At 46.7% G+C, this 24,335-nt stretch overlaps 1 protein-coding gene across 1 annotated transcript; it reads right to left on the bottom strand.

The window, feature by feature from the left end:
• Window positions 1-8,449: 8,449 nt before the first annotated feature.
• DKK1 (dickkopf WNT signaling pathway inhibitor 1) lies at window positions 8,450-12,080 on the bottom strand. The gene is made up of 4 exons (XM_055322909.1): window positions 11,691-12,080; window positions 11,364-11,535; window positions 10,041-10,184; window positions 8,450-9,767 (listed from the first exon to the last, which is right to left on the bottom strand). The coding sequence occupies exons 1-4, from the start codon at window positions 11,931-11,933 to the stop codon at window positions 9,514-9,516; spliced, it is 813 nt and encodes a 270-aa protein (XP_055178884.1). The 5' UTR covers window positions 11,934-12,080; the 3' UTR covers window positions 8,450-9,513.
• Between the last annotated feature and the right edge of the window lie 12,255 nt (window positions 12,081-24,335).

Here is a 24,335-nt window from a genome sequence, read left to right as displayed (position 1 = left end):
CAGCATCACGCCCTGAGCCAGAAGACAGACGCTTAACCGCTGAGCCACCCAGGCGTCCCTCAAATAAAATCATTTTAAAAAGATGATCCCATTTTCACTTTAAAATGGTTTTTTTTTCACAGGTTCATCAATCTAAACTTTGTGCTTTTTGGTCACTACCAGTGCATTACATTACAAACCCATTTTTAATGGAATTTCGTAGAAAGTGTCTCAATTCAGAAAAATGGAGGTGCAGCATTTCTCCGAGTGCCCAGAGGACTTTTAGCCTGTCTTTAATGTAACTGTTCAGTGACTTAAGGGCTGCAGAGGCTTCCGATGGTGGAATAACCAGCCCTATTAGTGGGGGTTAGGAGCTGGACTTGGGAGCACCCTTCCTGGTTTCCAGTCCTGGCTCCATCACCCCGTAGCTCTGTGACCCCGGGGAAACCCCCTCCGGCTTTCTTTGCCTTGGTTTCCTCAACTGTCACATGGGAGTAAGGTGGGTGTGAGGCTGGAACAAAGAAATCTATGTGGAACACTTAAATAAGCGCCTGCTAGCTGAAAGGGGCCCTGAAAACCATTGCTGTCCAGCGCCTTCCCGCCAGTTGTTTGGCTCGGGTGGGAGGTTTCGTTTGCCAAGACCCCAATTATGAGAAGGAAAGTGAAATCCTTCTTGAATTCCTCCCACCTGTCTAGCAGCACCATGGGGCATGCTTTCATGTTTTCATACAAATGCTAACAACGTGGATCCACTTGCACCCCCCCACCCATCCACCTAATTCTGTACCCTTACTGTTTATCAGGCCGATGGTAGGTTTCTGACTTGGCACCCAAAGGGGAGGATCTGGGAGGAGAACAAAGAGAAGGAAGGAGAAAGATAAAGCTTGAGGTGTGTGTTAAACAAAAAAACCCCTAAATCTCAAAGGCTTATCACAATTAAAGTTTATTTCTTGCTCCTACAAGTGGCGGGTGGGGGGTCGGGGGAATCTGCTGCTGCTGTTTAGAAACCCAGGCCGGGAGAGGCTCAGCCACTTAATTGCAGGGCTGTCTTTATTCTCCTGGGGATGTGCAGGTGGGGGAGAAGCCAGTGCAGGGTCTTCAGGCCCCCTCGCCCCCCCAAACTTGGCCAAAACCCCTCCTGTGACTGCCCCTAAGTGCAAGGGTGTCTGGGAGCGGGCCTAGGAGGAAGGGGAAACTGGTTTGGCAAAGGGCTAACCACTTCATCCACAGGGTCTCAATGGGCAGGTGTGGGAGGATGCAGCTGCAAAAGATTAGATAATCAGGATTAAAAAAAAAAGCCTGATGGAAAGACTAAGGGAGAGAAAAGGGGAGCAGGGAAAGCAAGAATCGGGCTCCTTACAGTGAAAGGGGTGGCAGGAGCCCCAGGGAAGTAGTTGCCACAGTGTTCCCCAGTGTCTGGATTGTGCCCAAAAGGGAACTGGGTCTTAGGAAAGTGGAAGTTCGAGCTGGAACAGTTTTCCTGCGCTTCATGCGTGTGGGGGCCTCGCAGCCCCTGCTGCTACCCCATCAAGAAGAGAAGGCTGGGGACACCCCTGAATTCGGGCTCCCCAAATCCAGAATGGACATCGTCTCCCTTGTCTCTAACTTTCTGGTTAAATTAGCTATAAAATCCAGCCCCCCTCCCACCTGTGGACCTAGAAGTCACACCGAGTGTCAACTGCAGTGTCACAAGGAGGAAGGAGAGGGTTTTCTTGGCAACAAAGGTGAATAAAGACCCTGTCGTGCGGTGGCCGTTTATGGGTGTGCTTGATGCACTGTATCCCACGTTGCATCACCATCTAGAAGGGGGGCGGCGGAGAAAAAGCTCATCAACTATTATAGGTGGTGACACTTTCTTTTGCCTACTTCCTATTTCTTCTTCTTGATATTTTAATGTATTATTTTAAGTATGTTTTGTTGTAATTTTACTGAAATCTGCACAGGTGTTCCTCTCTTTCCTTCGCGTGTTCCTTCCTTCAACAAATGCTCCTTGTGGGCCTTCCCTACCAGATTAGGCTCTCCCCGTCAGTATTCCTTCAATGGAAAAGAATTTGGTCAGCAGAGGGAGGGTATTTTTCTTTTCTGAGGTTATTTTTTTTTCTTTTCTTTCTTTCTTTTTTTTTTTTTTTTTTTCTGAGGTTATTGGGAAACACAGGAAGACGTCACTCTGCCCCAAGGGTCACTTTCCTAATCCGAATGAGCTACGTCAACCTGTTTCATGTGTAGAAACGTTCACCAGGAAAGCTCATGCATAGGGCCTACCTCTAGAATCACTACTAATGGTGATACCTTGAGTGATTCTTTAGAAAAATAGGACATAATGAACAGAAGCAATTAAATTGTCCTTATAATCCCAGCTCCCAGAGCTGGTCCTCTACAGGTAGCTCTTTGGTGTTATTGCAAGTAATTCAAATCCTACTGTGTACTCTGTAATATGCTTTTTATTTTTTTCCCCAAAATGCCCTCATATGAGAGAATTAGGAATATTTCTCCAGATAGTTAATTTTACTGGCTGAGAATATTTTAATTATTATAAGTCGCCTAAATCATTCTCTTACGTGACCTCTAATTCTAAGGCTTTTTTAAATAATAAATTTATTTTTTATTGGTGTTCAATTTGCCAACATACAGAATAACACCCAGTGCTCATCCCGTCAAGTGCCCCCCTCAGTGCCCATCACCCAGTCACCCTCACCCTCACCCCCTGCCCTCCTCCCCTTCCATCACCTCTAGTTCGTTTCCCAGTTAGGAGTCTTTATGTTCTGTCTCCCTTTCTGATATTTCCCACACAATTCTAAGTTTTGCCAGTGTAATGTCACTGCAGACATTTTTGTATGCGTCCGTGATTCTGTTCTTAGGGGAAATGTCTATAAGTTGATACATCAGAGTTTTCGTTTATATATTTATATATTTTTATATATTTATATAATTCATATATATATTTATATATTTATACATTTATATACATTATATATTTTATTTATTTATTTATTTATTTATTTATTTATTTATTTATAGAGTATCATGTTTTTGAAACACCTGCCAAATTTCCTTTCAGGAAGGTAATCCCAATTGTAGTTCCCACTAGCAGTGTGTGAGCGTGCCCCCTTTTCTGCACCCATGCTATGTAATTTTTTAAATTTATTTTTGGATTATAGTTGACACACCATCGTTATTAGTTTTTGGTGTCCAACGTTTATTCTATTAATCCTTAATTACTCAATGCTCACCATGACAAATGTAGTCCCCATCCATCATAACTGCCATCTCACCGACTGTATTCCCTGTGCTAGGCTTTTCATCTCCGGGCCGCACTTGTTTTGTAGCTGCGAGTGTCCGTCTTCATCACTGTCCCCTAGTTCACCCCATCCCTCCTCTGGCAACCACTAATTTATTCTTGGTATTGGAGTCTGTTTTTCGTTTGTTCATTTGTTTTGTTTTTTAGACTCCACATGTAAGCAAAATCCTATGACGTTTTGTCTCTGACTCCTTTCATTTAGCATAACACTCTTAAGGTTCATCCTCGTTGCTGGAAATGGCAAGAATTCGTTATGTTTTATGGTTCGGTAATATTCCTTCATGCATATACACCACATCTTTCTCCATTCAACTCTTGATTGCCACTCTACTTGCGTCCGTATCTTGGCTATTGGAAATCTGCAGTACACACGGGGGTGCGTGTATCTTTTCGAATTAGTGTTCTCGTTTTTCTAGGGTAAATACCAAGCAGTTGAATTACTGGATTAGATGGTGTTTCTATTTTGAACTCTTAGAAGACTCTCCACCCTGTTTTCCACAGTGGCCACATCAGTTTGCATTCCCGCCAACAGTGCACGAGGGCTCCTTTTTTTCCCACGTTCTCACCAACACTAGTTATTTATTGTCTTTTTGATATTAGCCATTCTGACAGGTGTGCGGTGACAGCTCATCGTGGTGTGATTTGCATTCCCCCAATGGTAAGTGATGTTGAATAGCTTTTTATGTGTCTGTTGGCCATCTGGGTGTCGTCTTTGGAAACAAAAAACATCTATTAAGGCCCTCTGTCCATTTTTAATTAGGTTATTTTTAATGCAACTTGTTAGAATCCAAAATATATGAAATTTCATATATTTTGTTGGGTAAGTTCTTTGCAAATATCTTCTCCCACTCAGTAGGTTGCCTTTTGGTTTTGTTGGTTTCCTTTGTTGTGTAAAAGCCTTTTATCTGGTGTAGTCAAAACTATCACTGTCTGTGTTTAATTTAAACTTCAGAGTGTCACAGATTATGAAATATTTCAATAATAGAACTCTTAAAGTAATTTCTGCTCATGAGGATAAAGTTAGTGTGAAATATTGTGCAATGTATTGTGGAGTGATCATGACCAGTTTCGTGCTTCACGTCTTCAGCTGATTTTACTTCCAATTACGGAATTATTAATAGTTTACAATCACAGTGGTTGCTTCTACTGGCCTTCAAATGTAAAGTTACATTTACTAATACTTTAGACTGTATCAAATTACTTTAATTATAACTTTTGGGCAAAAAAAAAATCCATGACTTGTGAAAGCTGTTTATTAATTACATTAGCCAAAAGAGAATTACATGAAACCTACAATTTCTTGAGCTACAACGCCACTTAATATGACAAGTCTTGCTGGGAATGAAGTAATGTTCTTCTTATTTTATAACTTTGTGGGTTTTTTTTTTTTGCCAAAACAAAACAAAACAAAACAAAAACTTCTGTCTTTTTGAGGACAGACTAGTTATCTTTTGAGGCAAATTGTGTCTCAAATGTATTGTCTGCAACTTTCATCACCGCCTAATATGGTAACTATTACGAAAATGGAGAGTTTGGGTTTTTTTTCCTGGATAACAAAATACAAAAGTCAGAAAAATCTTCCTCACAGATACCAACACTAACCATAGTGAATTATTGCCCCTTTACACAGTGCACATTTTGTCTTCATAGCTTCACAACTGGCTCACATTGCTTCACACTGTCTCCAGTAACTTTCTACTTCATGAACTCCTTCCCATCCTTCAAAACTAGCATGTGGTAGACATGGTGTGTGATATCTGCTCCTACACACTCCTCCTCCTACAACTCCCAGTGTTCCTATCAAGGGTGGACTGGATATAGTTGGTGGTGTTACATTTTAAGATCAGGGTGGCCAAGCTAGCCAACTGGACCCCTGATCAATGCTGAACCCATCAGAACCCCAGAGCGGGAATCAGAGTCTGAATCTCTGAGAGACGAAGCCGTTTGCTGAGCTGACCTGAGCCGAAAGGCCATTTATCATGGGGATGGAATTCATGCCACCGTGATGAGCCATAGGCATGGGCAAATTACAGTAGAGCGGAAATCCTTAGGAAGCTAATAAAGCCAGTCTGCAGAATGGTTTCCATACTGATTCTTTCTTACCTGCCTCCTTGCCTCCTTCCTTCCTTCCCATGAGTGATCTCATTCCAACCTGTGTCTCCTTTTTACTTTTTCTGGTTTTAGTTCCTTGAAGTTAAAGAACTTTGAGAAGATGGTTGATAATACCACTGTGTTCCTAAAGCTTTTTATGAGCACCTAAAGGCTAACTTAATTACTTTTAAATGTTTAGGTATGACTCTATGCAGTATATAGATTTCAGGTATTACTATGTATAATATATATGATGCAGTAGCCTATAATGAAATATGTAGGTTTTGTTCTCTAATAGTAAAGCCCTCAGATTGAGTGCTTCCTATAAGCTAGACCTAATGCTACATATTCTTATAATGCATGCATTATCCTCACACCTACACTCTAATGTTGGAATTCCCTCCATATTATCAATGAGGCGATAGGGCTCCTTTGTCCAACACCATGCAACTGGAAACCGAATGAGCCATGAGTTCTATTCAGGTCTCTCTGGTTCCAGAGACTGTTTCTAACCACTGTACTGAATCCCTTTTCAGCCCTAATAATTGTTTGTGATCTCCCTTGTTAAACTGTCAGCTCCTGGAGACTAGAGAGTGTGTTGTGTACGTCTCTTAAAATGCCAGCATAGTGCCAACCGAGTGCAGCAGACTCAACGCGTGTTTATTGAGTTAAAATTCTCCAGCATTGCCTGTATTGTCACCTCAGATTATTGATAGGATTAAGTAATTGCCATTAGGACAAACGTAAAGGCCCGTATGTACAAACATTTGTACGGACATCAGATCCCCAAATTATATAGCTTTATTTTCTGCTTTTGCAGCGCAGAGATAAAGAATGCATTAATTTCATATTTTGATACTAAGATGAATATTTTCAAAGCTATGAAAATCATAATCCAGAACACATCTTATATGCTGAATGGTAATATTGTCCATTTCTCTTTATTATGGAAAGTTGGTGGCATGATAAAGTTAGATAATATATTTAGTTTATTTTTTTAAATATATTTAGTTTAAAAATGAAGGAAAAATTCATGATTTCACCTGAAATTTTCACAAGTGGCACTGACTGCTAATTTGATGATGCAATTAGAAATACTGAAACCTGGGGCATCTGGCTGGCACATGACTCTTGATCTCAGGGTGGTGAGTTCAAGCCCCACATTGGGTGTAGAGATTACTTCAATACATAAATAAATACTGAAACTAATGAAATTTGTAACTGCATAATTACATCGCTAATCCAGCGATTTAATTAGTGCACTTTGATTTACCGTGGGAAAAAAATGCCATAAAGGGGTTTGATCTGCTGAATTATGAATAATCCCAGTTAGGTTGCATATTTGTGGTTTCTCTTTTAAACAATACACCCCCAGTCTCCTATCAATAGAGTTCAGTTAAACAAAATGTGAAAATTAAACTCCTAGAGTAAAACAAGGGGAAAAAAAGGATGAAGAAAAGACTTGCTCGGGGTTTTATTTAATAGTTATTTTAAAATCAAGGGAATTAGAGCAAGTCTACCTTCGACTGAATGCCAGCGATTACTGTCAAATCGTTAGGATAAGCCTGTATTTCCCTCTTCCTCCTTTGATACGACGTAGCAAGAATGGAATCATGACTAGATCCGTGATAAGCAGGCATCCTGACATTTTTGCCCTTAGGAGTAGCTACAGGAAGCAGGCTTTAGTTTAGATTTCGCTTCAAAATTCAGTCCTTATTACATCCTACAACCCTCCCAGCACAAGAACACAAAATCCCACGCTTGCGGCATAATATCTGCTACAGCAAAAACACGGGAAACCATGAAACTGTCTCACATGATGACTCCACGTTATGGTGGAGCCATCCCAACGTGCCCCACACTTCATGCGACCGTTAAGGGAACGAGCCCCTCTCCACGTATACATAGAACGATCTGTGAGGCACAAGGCTGCGCGTAGAGGATGCTCCCATTTGAAAAAAATAGCCTGTGACCCCATCCCCAAGTTCAGGTATTTGCCATTCGAGTAAATTGCTTGAAAGTAAAATAATCGACACAGTTAAGCACCACTGTCTGCAAGGTTCAAGCTTCCTTAAATGATCCCCTCTTGAATTTGTACTGTATCTGCCTCCCGGCTGCCAGCCTCTGTTAGGAGCCTCGGGAGTATCTAATTTTCTGGATCTTTTCTACACCTGTGTAAATGTGCAGGACTTTTTGGTGGAGATCGCTTCCTAACTTCTCCCAGGAATAGGGAGAGGAGGTGTCCCTGCTTGGTGGGTTTCTCCTTCTCCCACGCCCATCATAAGGCAGGGGAGCAGCAAAGGTCGACCTCGCTGAGGGTCTCTGGCCTCCGTGGCTCCTGTAGACGGGAAGGGATCTCCTAACCAAGGCCCTTTAAACGATTGCTCCTTTGCCCTCTTAGAGCAGAGGCCCTGCTCTCTTTTCGAAGAAAGGATTTCCTGTTTCCCCTCCTCTATTAGAGACGGCAGTCCTTAGAATTGGCCTTCCTGGCACTTGGGCAAACAGGCACACGTAGGAAAAGAAAAGTTCTCCAGGGTGAGGCTGAAACTCGTGGCCAAAAGGAACATAACCGATCTCCTGCCAGTCCCTTCGTCTGTGAAGAACTAACCGAACCTCCTGTTGCCCGGCCTCAGCCCCTGGAAACTGAACCACTTCTGGGTCAAAGCCAAGCTTCTAGGACACCTGTGTTATTTAAGGAAGACGTTTCGGCCAACTGATCAGTCCTTGTCCTTCGGAGTGCCTGACACCCAGCATTTTGTGGTATTGACACAGACTTCCAGAATATTAGAGTAGGTGTGGGTTGAGACCGTGGCCTCCCCTTCCCCGGTATCAGATGTTCCAGCAGGTAAAAGCCAGAAGGTAAAAATGCAGAGCCCGTTTAGATTTCATCTCTGTGGGTTTTTTTTTTTTTTTAAACACTCCCATCTCTAGCCTCTTCCTAATCAACAGGTTTCAGGAAAATAAAAATGGAAATAGTCACCTCCCCCAGTAAAGGAAGGAAATAAGCGCAAGAGAAGAGGATTTGCAGTTCTTATTTATTTAAAAGTCAAAGCAATTAGAACACGTCTTCCTGGCATGGAGTAGTGGAGATGCTTCAAATTTAGTAATTTGGTACAAAATCTGCATGTATTTGTCAATTGTATTTACACACACACACACACACACACACACACCCTTGCTGCCAACCCATCCAGTACTTTGGTATTTTGTGGGAAATTTCCTTTATTGCTCAATAAAGGAATGTCACAATTTTTTAAAAAAGATCTACCATTTGGGTAGATATTAATTTATCGGAAACCATTTTTGAAAAGCAGTAATGTGAGATTCAATCTCATGATCGCACCGTGATTGAGTTTGTCAGTGGAGAACACATTTCTTTAAAAGTACTCTAGAATTAAAAAAAAAAAGGTACTCTAGAATTGACCAATACTTCCTTCATTTAGTCAGGATCTTCCTCCGACCATCTTGAAACACGTCACCTTTCCGTCCCCATAGAGCACGTACACACACACACACACACACACACCCCCTAAGATCCCAATGCCAAAATTTATCTGTACTTGTAACATTTCGTGGTATTAAATGTTAAATTTTATTTCAAGGACTATCACAGCCTAGAGATAAATATAATCTAAGCACCGAGATAGTACATTTCAGAAAATAAGCTAGCATTTCCGTGATTAAACTCGGATACCTATCATTTGTCATTCCAAAAGCTCCTGGCCTTCTAGAGTCTAGAATTAAAAGGGAAAGGGTTATGCATTTAGGAAGTAGAAGCTGAAATTATTTATTTCAATTCAATATAGAATATTAGTCAAGAATAATAATCAATGTGTACAAAAATTTACATAACAAGAGACACAAGAGACAATGCAGCACCTTTAGAAAAATAATTAAGTTTTGTTGCATTTACAGGTAAGTGCCACACCGAGAATTTACAACACAGTAATTTACTGCAATCAATGACAGGGGAGTTTCATAAAGAAACAAAGCTCTTACACTCCAGATTTTCAGAAGGTATTATTGGAATGCTTAATCATAACCACAGAATTTGTACATCCTCTAGGATTGAGCGGACAAAAATCACACAAAGTTTTCATAGCACATATTCTAGCAAAGGAGTCCACTGTGTTTGGACGGCTGGCTTAATGTCTCTGACAGGTGTGGAGCCTAGAAGAGTTACTGGCTTGATGGTGATCCTTCTGTAGCCGGCAAGACAGGCCCTCGCCGCAGTAACAGCGCTGGAATATCTCCAGCCCGTGGGAGCCTTTCCTCCTGTGCTTGGTGCACACCTGACCCTCTTTGAGGACAGGTTTACAGATCTTGGACCAGAAGTGTCGTGCGCAACACAACCCCGTGGCACAGTCTGATGATCGGAGACAGACCGAGCCTTCTTGTCCTGGAAGGGAGGAGACAGACACGCGGAAAAGCACGCGGTTACTACTGCTGCTCGAGCTGCGGGATGTCCTTAGCAGAAGCCCCAAGGCCCTGATGACGGGCTGGCAAGGAGCGCGTCACCTTTCTGTCCCCATAGAACCCGTACACACACGCGCACACGCACACACGCACCCCTAAGATCCCAATGCCAAAATGTATCTATGCTTGTAACATTTCGTGGTATTAAATGTCAAATTTTATTTCAAAGGACTATGGCAGCGGGAAGGCCCTTTACCTTTGGTATGATACAGTTTCGAAGACAGGGTGGTTCTTCTGGGGTACCCATCCAGGGTGCTGTGGTCGTTGCCACCGCTCTCCAGAATGGTCTCCTCGATCTCTCCTCGATGGAAGTGACCGTGGTCCGAAGGCATGCATATTCCTGAGGAAGCGGGAGAGCGCAGAGAGCGCAGTCACGCGCTGAGGCCCGGCGTCAGCCACCAACAGCCTTGCCAGTGGCCGCCTGGAGGGCCTGCCTGCACCCACCTGCCTCCTGGAGGTGACCTGATTTTCAACCTGAGCCCAACTTCCTCCCTGCTGCTCATGCAAAGCCCCCCAGGTGGACAGAAGCAGCATCAGTGCGCCCCCCCCCCCCCTGCAGGCAGTCCTGGCCACAGGCCCAGCAGAGCCAATTAAAGTGCTTTCCTACCAACTGTGGCGGTGGCAGGGAGCTTTCTGCCCATTTTAATGCCACCCTTGGGGTAAGAAATAAAATTAGTCACTTAAAAAATCGTTCTTAAAAATAACTCCGCTCCCCTCGGTGCTCTATGGGTCTATTGCCGGGCTGAGCAAAGGCAGCCCCAGCTGCCTAGAAGGTTACAGACTCGCCCACCAGTTCCTTCACTGTATAATTTCTATATTACAGAGATGGAGTTGGTTCGTCCCTCAGTATTCCTGGGTCCTAAAGAGGGTCGCCACCCTCCAGTTTATTTCTGGAGACTTCTCGGGCTGTCTGAGCCTACCTCTTGGAGACCTTACATTTTCGGGGATCTGTGGTTGGGGGGGAGGGAGGAGTGCTTTATTTTAAGGGAGTGGGAGGTGGAGGGGGGCAGGGGGATGGATGCAGAGGGCAGGATGCCTGGGTATCAAGATGTCCCCCACTCCTCCCACCCCGAGGGTGGGGGGCTCAGGTAAGTCACCATCTTGTGGCTAACACCAGGGTGAACAGGGAACGCTGGGAGACCCTGGGCGGAAGCCAGAGAGGGCCAGGCCGGGCTGGGCTCTCTGCATACTTGCACCTTGCTCCCCAGCTTGGTCCTCAGCTGCCGTCCAGGTGCTCCCTAGATGCGCATGCTCGCGGAGGGATTGGCTCAGGGGAGCCACGGCGGGGAGCACCTGGAGGGAGCACCCGGAGGGTGGGGTGGAGGGTGCAGCACCTCGGCTCGTCTCCGACCTCCCGGATGAAGCCCTTTCCGGGGAACCTTGCAGGGGGGAGCACCCTGGGTGTTAGCAGAGCCGGGAGTGCGCCCAGCGCCCGCACCCATCCGCAGGCGCCCGGGAGGGAGGGGGGGCGGGAGGGAAGCTGCGCTCTGGGTCAGGCATGGAGCGACGGGACACTCACCGTTTTTGCAGTAATTCCCGGGGCAGCACATCGCGTGCCGCATGCAGCGTTTTCGGCGCTTCCTGCAGGCGAGGCAGACGGGCGCCCCCGCGCCCCCCGCGCCCCCCGCGCGGCCCGGGCTGGCGCAGTACTCCTCGGGGCTGCACTCCTCGTCCTCAGCGCACGGGTAGGGCTGCGGGGAGCGGGCGGTGAGGCCCCGGGACCCCCTCCCCGAGCCCCCCGAGTCCCCCGAGCCGCCCGGGCCCGCGCGCACCTCTCCAAAGCCCGCTCCCCGCACGAGCCCCGGGCTGCGCGCCCTCGGGGTGCCCCTGCCCGCGCCCCGCTCACCTGGTAGCTGTCAAGGGTCTGGTACTTGTTCCCGCCCTCGTACGCGAGGCCCGGGGCGGCGCTCACCGCCCAGCCCGGGTGCCCGGCAGCGCCGCCCAGCGCCGGGGGCAGGTTCTTGATGGCGTTGGAGTGCAGAACCGAGTTGGAGGCGGCGCTCGCCCCGGGCTGCAGGGGCCCGCACAGGGCGGCCGCCAGCAGGGCCAGCAGGAGGCGGGCGGCTCCCGGGGCGCCCGGGGCCGGCATCGCGCTGGCGGACGCGGTCGCGGGGGAGGGGGGCGGGGGCGCGCGGGGGGCGCAGGGGCGCCCGGGTGCGAGGGTGCGAGGGTGGCCGCTGGAAGCCGCGCGGGCTCGGCTGCGCCCCGGGCTCCGAGCGCCTCCCGCGGAGCCAGAGTCCCCGGTGCGGCCGCAGCTCTGCGCCGCCGCCGCCGCCGCCGCCGCCTTTATACCGCGGGCGCGAGCATCCCGGCCCCTCCGGGAGACAACAAAGCGGGGATGGGATTTCAAAGCGCTGGGAGGGGCTGGAGGGTGTGTGTGCATGTGTGTGTGCGTGTGTGTGTGTGTGTGTGCGTGTGCGCGCACGAGAGGGGGCGCCCGGCCCTGCCCAGCGCAGCGCAGCGCAGCGCGGGGGGCGGAGGGGGGCCTGCACCCGCGCGCCCTCCCCGTTGCAGGAACTGCAGCACCCTGCAATTGGGAGACTCTTCTGGGTCTCCCCGACGCCGGTGCATGCTCGCTTAACGAGCCCCGTGAATGGCATCTCGCCTTCAGCGTTAAACACCCACCCCCCCTACCCACCCATCTCCACCCCCACCCTTGGGTGACTCAGGGTCTCCTCCAGCGGGCCAGGTGGCCCGTGCGAGTTGCTGATTAACGTCGCGGGGGCCACGGTTTGCAGAGGTAGGGTGAGGTCCTCGGTTCACGGTCAGCTTCTCCCCCTCCCCATCCTTCCCCTTCCTTCGTCTACACCCATACCACCTCCACCACCACCCCCGTCCCGCCGCCACCGCAGGAAAAATGTGCAAAGAGAAGGAAATTTGCACATCAAACGAGGGCAAGGAGGAAGAAGAACTAATGCTCTTTGGATGGGGGAGGTTAGAGAGGGAGGCGAGAGACGGGCGTTGGGAAATGAGATCAGGGGGCGGAGGGAAGAGGGAAGGGACCGGTCCGATAATCAGACTATTTAATGCGGCTCTTTGAATCCGAGCGGCCGCGGCCGGGGGATGAACTTGATGAGGCAGACGGGGCCGAGATCAAAGTGGCCCGAGTCCCCCCGGGGCCCGGCGGCGTGGGCCCGGCCTGCTCGCCCTGCCCCCGGGTGCCCTGGCGGCCGCCCCGGGGCGCAGGAGCGCCCGGCTCCCTGCTCGGGGCTCCAGGCCTCAGAGCTCAGAGCGGCCGCGTCTGCACCCCGAGGCACACGGGGTGGGGTGGAGGGGGGCATGCCCCTCTCCAGGGAGCCCAGCTGGGCTTAGCTTAGCTTAGATCCCTGCACGAAAGTCCTAGAGTCCCGCTGGTGTGCAAGCGAGGCTGTCCTGCTTGCACGTGCACGGCCGAAGCCTGTGCCCCGTCTGGGTTCTTGCCCTTTGGGGAGCCGGGGGCGCAGGGGGTGGATGCAGGATGGAGAAGACTGTTGTGATGATAGGAGTAACACAAGATAAGGAAGGGCCGCCCTTATTTGCAGGACAGGTTGGTGTTTTGTCGGGAGATGCACAGCTGCCCTGCACTTCAGCGCAGGAAGAGAGGATTCAATGATCCGTCACTGCTGAATCAGAAAGACTAGCAGGGAGCAATCTGCTGCTCCAGAACCTCGGTGGGACTTAATACTCTCTACACAGACCTGTTCACCGGCCAGGGCCCCCACCAAGGACAGCCAGTGAGGGTCTGCAAGTAGTGAGATCCCCAAGTTAATAGCTGGGGAAAGGGATATTAAAAAAAATAAAATAAAAGTTCATAAGGGTCTGTGTTCCAGTTCCTTGGGTTTTAGAGGTTGTGTTAAGAACATCTTCCAGGGTCGCCTGGGGGGCTCGGCGGTTGAGCATCTGCCTTTGGCCCAGGGCATGATCCTGGGGTCCCCAGATGGAGCCCCACATCAGGCTCCCTGCATGGAGCCTGCTTCTCCCTCTGCCTGTGTCTCTGCCTCTCTCTCTCTCTCTCTCTCTCTCTCTCTCTCTCTCTCTCGGATAAATAAATATTTTTTTTAAAAATCTTCCAAACAATTCTTTAATAATGCCTCTAATAGCACCAGTATCCCACCCACCCCAAATGCCATCTGTCCTGTGAAATTTCCTCTGCTTTATTGATGATTCCTTCTTGAAATTTTAATATGGATTAAATCCCACATTGTTGTGTGTGTGTGTGTGTGTGTGTGTGTGTGTGTGTGTTTAGGTTTTATGACAAACATGTACAATGATCTAGACTTGGCTACAACGTTAGAAATGTTTGGCACAAATGGAGATTTGAAACAAAGGAGAAGCTGTTGATACAGTTTTTTTTTTCCCTCTTTTAAATGAGCCCAAGAAACAAGTCGAGGTACATTTTATTGAGAACAAGCAACAAGCCAGGTCTCCCTGGGGCAGGTATGGCCCTACCTCAGTTGACCTGAAGTTGGGATATTTGGAGAGGTATTGTAGGATAACAGGGTAACGCTATAGGGGATTTCAGGTGTCACACTATCACTTGCAGAATATGATAGTAAAGTCAGTATTCGACGTGCTGAGCACCTTCCGTGTAATAGAAAATCTGCAGTCCGTCTTAAGTTGTTATGATGCTGAAATGCAGAGAACCAATCCCCTTACCTTGGGAAGGGTGAAGATGTTTCTTCTTTGTCCTATTATCCTATTGAAATATTTCTAAAACTAGGCTGTGCCACACTTATGGCTAGTCTCCTTTCCTCTTTTGGAAAGAGATGGTAATGTTATCATAACAAATAACAAATTTAATTCATTAGGAGTTTGGATTCACAAGTCAAACTATTGTTGGGGTTGGGGGGGGGGAGAAAGTTTCATCAGCAAATGAAAACCTTTAACGAAAAGGCATGTTGCATAAATTCAATCCCAAGCCCTGGATTTGTATGTCTGTTATGGCTTCATGGTCATTGAGCTTGGACAGAGACTGCGGAGTTAGGGGAGCTAAGTCAAGACTAGAGGTTTCAGAGCAGACCGGGTTCTATCTCCTTTACTACTTTTCCATGCTGCTCCTGACGTCGTGATCTGAAAGCTAATAATGAATTGGTGAATACTCGTGTTTCTACCATGTGCTGAGCAGGGTAGTTGGTGCTGTGGGATCAGAGATGAGTGCTCAAGGTATCTGTCTTCAATTGAGTCGGGGGAGGGCTGGCAAGCTCCTAAGTTATACAGAAGAGCAACCCCCAACTCTTAGTTTCAAATGGGAAATTGTACTTTTTCCCCCCTCCTAGTGGAATTTCCTTTTTTTTTTTTTTTTTGGAATTTCCATTTGAAGAGCCTTTCCAGAATGAGTTTGCTCACTGGCAACAAAAGAGCAGGACGGATAAGGAGGTAGACGGAGGGTCATAGTTCCATCACCGGCCAATTAAAAGTCAGCAAATGCCCATGATATGCAAAATGCTACCCTAGTACCTTTGAGAATAACCCCCACCCCCACCCCCAAATATCAAAGGCAGGTTACTTGTCCTGAGAAAGCTTTCTACCTATGAGTAGTTGGAGAAGCAAATATACTTATATGGGAATCGGGGTAAAAGTTTTGTCCAAAACGGGTCAGATTTTGGCACATATGAGTTCTTGCGGAAGACAAAAAGGCCCAGAAAAGGTGATGACGACAAGCCTCAGGAAAGGGAAGGTTCTGGTGACTCTTTGAGCTAGGTGGCAGAGGTTGGGGGAGTCCTGGCCTCGGTATCTCATTGACTAAAAGCAGTTTATTTAGTTCCATAGGGCCCCATGACTCCTATTTCACCTGTTTAAATATTCATAATTAATATAATAGGTTTAATATTTTTATATTAGGTTTTAAAATAGGTGGAACATGTGCACCGAAGTGGAATGAACCCTCCTAGCTCATCAATGGCATGAGAGTGTGTGTGCTCCTCACATTTTCCATACTGTGTACAAGGCAGAGGATACGGCCCCCTCTTCATCCGCGAGGAAGATGGCAAATATGCTCCAAAACAGCGTGCTATTCACAATTTTTCCATCGTTGTCATTTGAGAGTCTTCTGTGATTGCTGCATACTGGTCCTCTCCCTCCTTCCCTCCTCTCCCCCCTCTTTTTCATTCTTTCTCTTTGTTAAATCAAAGGAAGCAGATCTGTTGCCATTTAATTGTCCTTTACTAGGAAAACATTACATAAATGTCATTCCTTATGGTGGCTGTTGTCAATGTTTATGTTGGTGCCGATCTTAAATTTATAGTAGGGATTCCTCATTCCTGAGTTTAGTTAAAAAAAAAAAGTTATATGACTTTCCCATTGGCCTTTGAAAGATTTTGGTCTTAATGCTCTTCATGACCTTAAAAGGGCTTTTAAAAAAAGACCAGGCCCAGGGTAGGACTCCTCAGAGGCTGGATTAGGCTTTTCTGCACTCCTGGGTACAAAGAGAAGGCGAGATTTGACAATGGTTATGTTTATTTGGTCAGTGGAGATGGCCAGCCCAGATAAATCAGGCTCCGTGGTAGCTTTCCAACCCAGCCCAGAAGATGGGTTTTACAGGAGCAGGACATTAAAAATCAATCTGAGAAGAGAGCCCAGAACCCAGAAACTTTTGACAAAAATAGGGAGAATCTTCTCTGATGTCCTGACTCCGAGAGAGGTCTGCGGCGGGATGTAGTTAGAGGGACTGTGAAGCGGCCCCTTTAGCATCCTCCCTAAAGGATCTGACATTTCCAACCCTAAATACTGGCCCAGGGCAGTGGAAACCAGGATGCTGGAGGCTTTTCAGACTCCAGACCGACAGAAATGTCATTTTCCTGCATGTCTCTCAATTCCTATTATTGTATCCTTTAAAATGCAGGTGTTCTCTAAGGATTAGGGCCAGAGGAGGTATTTTTGGGAGCAGGAGACTGGGGCTGGAATTCTGTGACGGCCTGCAGTTGGCAGCTTGGTCAAGCTGTTTTATTCTAGTGTTGGTGTTGGTCTTTCGTTTATAAAATGGCATGTGGGGGGTGGTGGGGGCCCTTTTCAGAGTTAGCAAGCTCATTAACAAAAAAAAAAAAATCACTGCCAGGACAAGGCCTTTTGTATTCTGATTAAATAAGAATATCCTGTAAGAGAACTGTTCCTCAGGCAGCCTAAAGAAATAATCACTGACACCAATACTGTATTTTGATTTCAACTAATTTTTTCGAAGAAAACAAGAATTTAAATCCCTGAAAATAAGTGAACACTTGAATCAGGTGGTTTTTTTTTGTTTTGTTTTGTTTTGTTTTGTTTTTTAAGAAACAGAGATACACATGTATTTCTAAATGAAGTCAGATGTTCTTGGAGGAAATGCAGCAAATATGGGAAAGTCCAAAACCAAAAATAAGTGATAGATGCAATTGTGTTAACTTGTTCTTACTGGCAAACACCACGGAGAGCGAGCTTGAGAGAGTGGGAAATTATTTGCCCTCATAAGACTGACCCTAATGCTTTACAGGTGAATTTTTCCAACCATCCCTAAATTTCAAACTAGGAAATTGCAATGGGACCCAGGGGTGGAAAACAGAATGCAGGACCTGGAAAGCTCTTTAGGGTCCCAAGACCCTGTCCTAGAACCGACCGGGAAGAACCAGGGATGTAGGTCAGAGCAGAGATGTGGCAGGGGGAGAGGAGGATGTGTAGTTGGTGCCAGGTGCCAGGCTCTCCACCACCTTAGGGGGCGGCGCATGCCCTTGCACTCACTCCCTGCACCCCCACTGCGCCTGCACATCCACTACACAGGCACTCTCTCCTTGCACTTCCCCTGTGCACGCACTCTCTACTTGCACCCCCACTGTGCACACACCTTCTCCCTGCACCCCTGCTGCGCACACCATTCCTGAACCCCCACTGCGCATGCACCCTCTCCCTGCACCCCCGCTGCGCACGCACCACTCTTGCACCCCTACTATGCGTGCACCCTCTCCCTGCACCCCTACTACACGGGTACCCTCTCCTTGCATCTCCACCATGTGTGCACCCTCTCCCTGCACCCCTGCTGCGCGCACCACTCCTGAACCCCCACTGTGCGTGCACCCTCTTCTAGCACCTCCAGTGTGTGTGCACTGGCTCCTGCACCCCTGCTGCACGCACACAACTCCTGCACCCCCGCTGCGTGCGTACCCTCTCCCTGCACCCCTACTACACGCGCACCCTCTCCGTGCACCTCCACCGTGTGTGCACCATCTCCCTGCACCCCCGCTGTGCGCGCACCTTCTCCCTGCACCCGGGCTGTACGCGCATCCTCTCCCTGCACCCCTACTACACGCGCACCCTCTCCCTGCACCCTCATTGCGCGTGCACCGTCTCCCTGCACCCCTACTATGCATGCACTCTCTCCCTGCACCTCCACCGTGTGTGCACCATCTCCTGCACCCCCGCTGTGCGCTCACCCTCTCCCAGCACCCTCATTGCGCCTGCACCCTCTCCCTGCACCTCCACCGTGTGTGCACCGGCTCCTGCACCCCCACCGCGCGCCCCACCCCTGCACCCCCACCCCACCCCCCTGCGCCCCGCGGAGGGACCCCAGTCCGCAGCCCGCAGGTGCGCCCCCAGGCTGGTGCTGGCCTCCGCGCTGCGCAGTCCCGACCCGCCGCCGCCGCCGCCGGGCACGAGAGAGGGAAACCGCGCGTGTTGGGGCCCGGCTTTGATGCGCGAGGATCAAAGGGCCCGCGGACCCCCGAAGCGCCGCGGGGCTGCGAGTCCCGGACGGTCCGCCCGCTGGCCCCGAGCAGACGTCGTGCTCAGCACATTCGCCCCAGAGCCAGCACGCCGCGGGGGCTGCAGCTGCTTTGCTGTGTCAGCTCCCGGCAAATGAATACAGGCCCTTCCGACCTGATTAGAGACGGGGCGAGGGACGGCGACCGACGGAAGGTGCAAGCTCCGAGGGTCCCGCCCCGCGCCCCGCGCCCCCGCCCGGGCGGCGGGAGCCAGAAAGCTGCTCCTCTGCTGCCCCCGCGTGGCCACCGGCGGAAGTTCTCCGGGTCCCGCAGGTGCCTATGTTAGAGACCCTTCCCGCCGCGCGCCGCCGTCCTCCGGCCCAGGGGCCTCTTGTGCTTCTTCTAATTTTTATTTATTTTTAAAATCTTATTTATTTATTTATTTATTTATTTATTTATTTATTTATTTATTTATTTATTTATTTATTCATTCATTCATTTATTCATTTATTTATTTTTTTAAATTTCTTTTAGTTTTTTAAATTTATTTTTAAATCTTATCTTTTATATTTACTTATTTTCTATTTCTTTTAGTTTTTTAAATTTATTTTTTAAATCTTATCTTTTATATTTACTTATTTTTATTTCTTTTAGTTTTTTTTAAATTTATTTTATTTTTATTTTTTATTGGAATTCAAGTTGCCAACATGTAGCACAACACCCAGATAAAAAGCTTCTGCGCAGCAAAAGAAACAGTCAACAAAACGAAAAGACAACCTACAGGATGGGAGAAGAGATTTGCAAATGGGCTCTTGTTCTTCCTTTTAATTTTTTAATCTTATCTTCTTTATTTTTTTAAATTTTTATTTTTTTATTTTTATTTTTTGTTGGAATTCAATTTGCCAATATGTAGCACAACACCCAGATAAAAAGCTTCTGCGCAGCAAAAGAAACAGTCAACAAAACTCAAAGACAACCTACAGAATGGGAGAAGAGATTTGCAAATGGCCCCTTGTTCTTCTTAATGCTCCGCACTGTCCTTCCAGCGCAGAGTCCCTTCTTCCTTCCTAAGTTATGATTAAAAAGAGAACCGGATCCAACACGTAGGTCCTCTGATCTGCGGCTGCACTTGGAAGGTGGGGTGGGGGGCCTTCCCAGAGAGAGATGTCAAGGTCGTGCACGGGGGACCCTGGTGAATTTAGAGGTGCCTTCGCTCAGGTCTTGATCTCAGGCTCCACGCCCACCTGCGACTCTGCTACTCCCTCCCTCTGCACCTTCCTCCTCGCTCCTTCCCTCGCTTGCTCTCTCTCTGTCTGAAATACATGCATAAAATCTTAAAAAAAAAGCCAAGGTCTCCAGAATATTAGAAATGTATAATTGGGAAATTCTGGGTCAAACAAATCACAGACGAGACCATACACATATAACTACTCATGGAGAATAAAAGTATAAGAGAATATTATGCATGTATTTGAGAAGCTATTAGTCATTTCATGGTTCCATGCTCAAAAAAAGAGGATACAAACCTAGAGCCTCAGGCAACATAATAGTCAAACACACTATTTAATATTTGCATTTCTTTCGAGCCAACATAATACGCAAGTTAAAAAAGGTAGAAAAATTAATAAAACCTACTGGAAGTACAGACAACACATGCATCTGTTAAAATTAGTAGTAATAGTCACCCATTGTTATTTGCAACTAATAATTCTAGACTGCTCCCAAGGTTTTTCCTACAGTTCATTTTTCTTTTCTTTTTTTTTTATTTATTTATGATAGTCATACAGAGAGAGAGAGAGAGAGGCAAGGACATAGGCAGAGGGAGAAGCAGGCTCCATGCACCGGGAGCCCGACGTGGGATTCGATCCCGGGTCTCCAGGATCGCGCCCCGGGCCAAAGGCAGGCGCCAAACCGCTGCGCCACCCAGGGATCCCACACAGTTCATTTTTCTTAAAGAGAAGTCCTCACAGCAACCAAACTCAAAACCCCCAAAAGCGTTTCTCTGCAATTGGGGATTTCTTTTAAAGAATAAAGGATTCCGGAAGATGTGTGAGAATGCTATTTCTAAACACTCCATTCGGTAAATATTTTTATTTCCGTGCTAAATTCATAGCTAGAAGTCAGACGCTACGTATAAAACTGCATACTGTTGTTTTAAGTATTATAATGTCAAATCTAAGAATGCCTTTAAAGAAGCAAATTGACCTCAAACTTTCAAAACGTCGTTGTTTGGATTAGGCCCTGTCCACCTTTTTTGAGCCATATTCTCCACCGTTTTCTTTTCACAATATTGCTTCTATCCAGCTGATTCTACTTACAAGAAAAGCAGCCTTAGAGCAAGCTGTAGGTTCCCGTTGCATTTTGCAAACGTCAATAGCTCTGTAAACCCCACTTAGCCACCAGCTTCCTCAGATGCATGAAGGCGTCCAGCAGAGAACCTAACGGCTGATTAACTTCCTATCAGAAGTTTATCCCCTGCCCCTTTCTGTTAATATCATTTATTATTCTCATTTGCATGTGCTGATAATCGTAGAAAGGAGGCTGTGGCTAGAGCTGTGGAGTCTAAGACTCCAAGGTGTACAGCTTGCTTCATTTTTGTAGCTCTTGATTTCTAGGCAAAGTCTTACATTTGTTTGGAAGATTACCTTGCTGTGGTTTTATTAATAGGTGAGGTTAGAAAAACAAGTAAGGAAATAGCAAATAAGTATGTGGAGCTTTTACTTGCAAGTGTGTAAGAAACTGGAGAGAAAATAATGGAATCCTCCTCTGTTTTTGTAGGCAATAAGAGGTATCAGTCAAGAGAAGATTTTTTTAAAAAATATTTTATTTATTTACTCATGAGAGACACAGAGACAGAGAGGCAGAGACACAGGCAGAGGGAGAAGCAGGCTCTATGCAGGGAGCCCGATGTGTGGGACTCGATCCCGGGTCTTCAGGATCCCGCCCTGGGCTGAAGGCCGCACTAAACCACTGAGCCACGCAGGCTGCCCCAAGATTTTTTTTTTTAAGATTATTAAGAATTCTGCACTTCTGGGATTCTTAAACTATGGTGTGCATGAAAACCCTGAGCATATATGTTAAAATCCAAGTTCCCACATCCCGTAGGCGTGGGTAAGTTTAGCCCCTCCTGCCTTTTTTGTTGTTTGTTTTGTTTTTAAGATTGATTTTTTTGGGAGAGAGAAAGCAGGGCGGTGGGAGGGAGAGGGAGAGAAGCAGACTCTCTGCTAAGGGTGGAGCCCGATGAGGGGCTCAATCCCAGGACCCTGAGATCATAACCCGAATCGAAATCCAGTGGGACCCACCCAGGCACCCCCCACCACTCCTGTTGTGACACTTCCCACTGGCTGACTGTAATGCAGGGCCTCCTTAGGCAACGCTTTGCAAAATTCCCCCATCGGTCCATCGGTTCCCACCCACCCGGTCTGTCACCTTGCAAACCAAACTCCTCACTTTCCGCCCTGGTTAAAAGTTAATCCCAAACTCAGTGTTTGCCCGAACTCTGGAAAGCTAGGTTAAGGGGCGCCCACCCCTGACCCAACACTACACATACACCCGTCTTCTCAGAGACTGGCTCCTCGTTCCCATTTTGTATATCGGTTGGAGGGCTCAGAAATATGCATTATTATATTTTAATGTCCCAAATGATTCTGGGGGCAGAGCCAGGTTTGGGACAGGTGGCCCTTGCTCACACTTACGGATCAGAAGGGGGACCAGGTGCTGGGGCAACTGGAGGCCTAGAACTACTGGTATGCTTAGCCAAGAACCAACCAGTGCTTAAAAAATAAAGTAAAATAAAAAATAAAGCCTAAATAAATCTATATGTACATACACCTGCATATTATAAATGTTACTGATATAAACGATATACAGGACACAATTTGCGAATAATAAAATATATGCATTATTGCACCATATATCCTATAGCCCGTTGATTCTTACAGATGCTTCTCCGGGGTTTTGCTGAACTCTTGTATTTGTAGCAAACATTATGGGTGTGATTCAGCCACGATTTGACAAATGGGATTGCATCGTGTTCCACGTGTTTTTACTAATCAGTCCGTCATCACATCTGATACATGTTCCACTGTTAACCCGTTCGTGCCCTTGTACAAATTACACTCATTAAATTAAAACGGCTTTCAGCTTTCGTTTTAATCCAGCCCTGAGTTTCCATGTCTGCCGATTTCCGGTGGTGGTTAGATTCAAGGGGAAAATATGACTCCACTAAACATGTTGTTAGGTGATTTTTTCACTAAGTGTGGTTTGTGAGATTAATCCATATTAAATTTAGCTGATACTAAATTTCACATCAGTGAAATTAGTTTATTTATTTAGTTTATCTTCACATCAGTGTAGTATTTCACTGTTCAAGTGTATCAGATTTAATGGTGCATTACCCATGTGATGAATATTTTAATTTCTACATTTTTGGCTATTTCAGAATGCTTATGTATAGGCATCCTTACATGTACCTCCTGGTGAACATGTGTGGAATTTTTTTTCTAAAATATTTTTCTAGGGATGCCTAGGTGGCTCAGTAGTGGAGCTTCTGCCTCTGGCTCAGGTCGTGACCCCGGGGTCCTGGGATCGAGGCCCACATCAGGCTCCCTGCGTGGAGCCTGCTTCTCCCTCTGCCTGTGTCTCTGCCTCTCTCTCTCTCTCATGAATAAATAAATCTTTAAAAAAAAATACAAAATAGAAGATAAAAAAAGAAAATATTTTTCTAAAATTTACCAATGGGTGGAGTCGTTGAGTTGTAGAATATGCACATTTTCGATTTTATTAAATATTGCAAAATTGTTCCTTAAAGTTGTAATAATTCATGTACGTACCAGCAGCATCGAAGAAGTTCACATGGCTACCCATCTTACCCAACACTTGTTATTTTACAGTCTTAATTTGCATATCTAAGGGCAGAGATGGCTTTTTTAATTTTTAAGCTTACAGTGAATGATTATTAATCATGTAGAATACATATGCATAGATTTCTGTATTTCTATTCTCTGGAACAGAAGACTTGGCCAAACTTCTTAGGCCATATAACAAACCATACAAAAATCGTAAAAGAAAAGAACTTACAGAGCACCTGGGGGGGCTCAGCGGTTGAGCGTCTGCCTTCGGCTCAGGGCGTGACCCCGGGGTCCTGGGATCGAGTCCCATGTTGGGCTCCCTGTAGGGAGCCTGCTTCTCCCCCTGCCTGTGTCTTTGCCTCTCTCTCTATGCCTCTCATGAATAAATAAATAAAATCCTTAAAAAAGAAAAGAAAAGAGATCACAGGCTACTCTCTTGAGGCTATACACACAAATATCTGAAATTCAACACTGGTAAATCAAAAATACCAATGTATTAACAATGCATGTCATGACAAAGTTGTATTCACGCCAAGGAAGCACGGGTGTTTTGATTTTCCCTCATGATAAGTGCACTCTGGCATCCCATCACCTCTCTCACCCACTCCCTGTGCCCCTGCCCCTCCCCTCTGGTGACCCGCGGTTCATTCTCTGGAGTTGAGTCTGTTTCTTAGTCTTTCTCTCTCTCTCTCTCTCTCTCTGACTCATTTATTTCTTATATTCCACATATGAGTTAAATCATATGGTTTCTCTTTCTCTGACTGACATACTTCACCCCGCACGATACTCTCCAGCCCTATTCATGTAGTTGCCAAAGGCAAGATTTCATTCTTTTGCGTGGCTAGTATTTCATGGTGTATAATATACACAGCATGTCTTCGATACTTATCCATTGATTGGTCAATGGGCACTTGGGCTACTTCCGTAATCTGCTATTGTAGATAATGCTGCTATACACATAGGCACGCGTGTATTGATTCAAGTCAGTGTTTTGTT

This window comes from Nyctereutes procyonoides, unplaced genomic scaffold (assembly GCF_905146905.1).
Source record: "Nyctereutes procyonoides isolate TBG_1078 unplaced genomic scaffold, NYPRO_anot_genome, whole genome shotgun sequence".
In the NCBI taxonomy this organism is placed as follows: Eukaryota; Metazoa; Chordata; class Mammalia; order Carnivora; family Canidae; genus Nyctereutes; species Nyctereutes procyonoides.
Note: the sequence above shows the minus strand (reverse complement) of the source record. Positions and strands in the feature narration are given on the sequence as shown.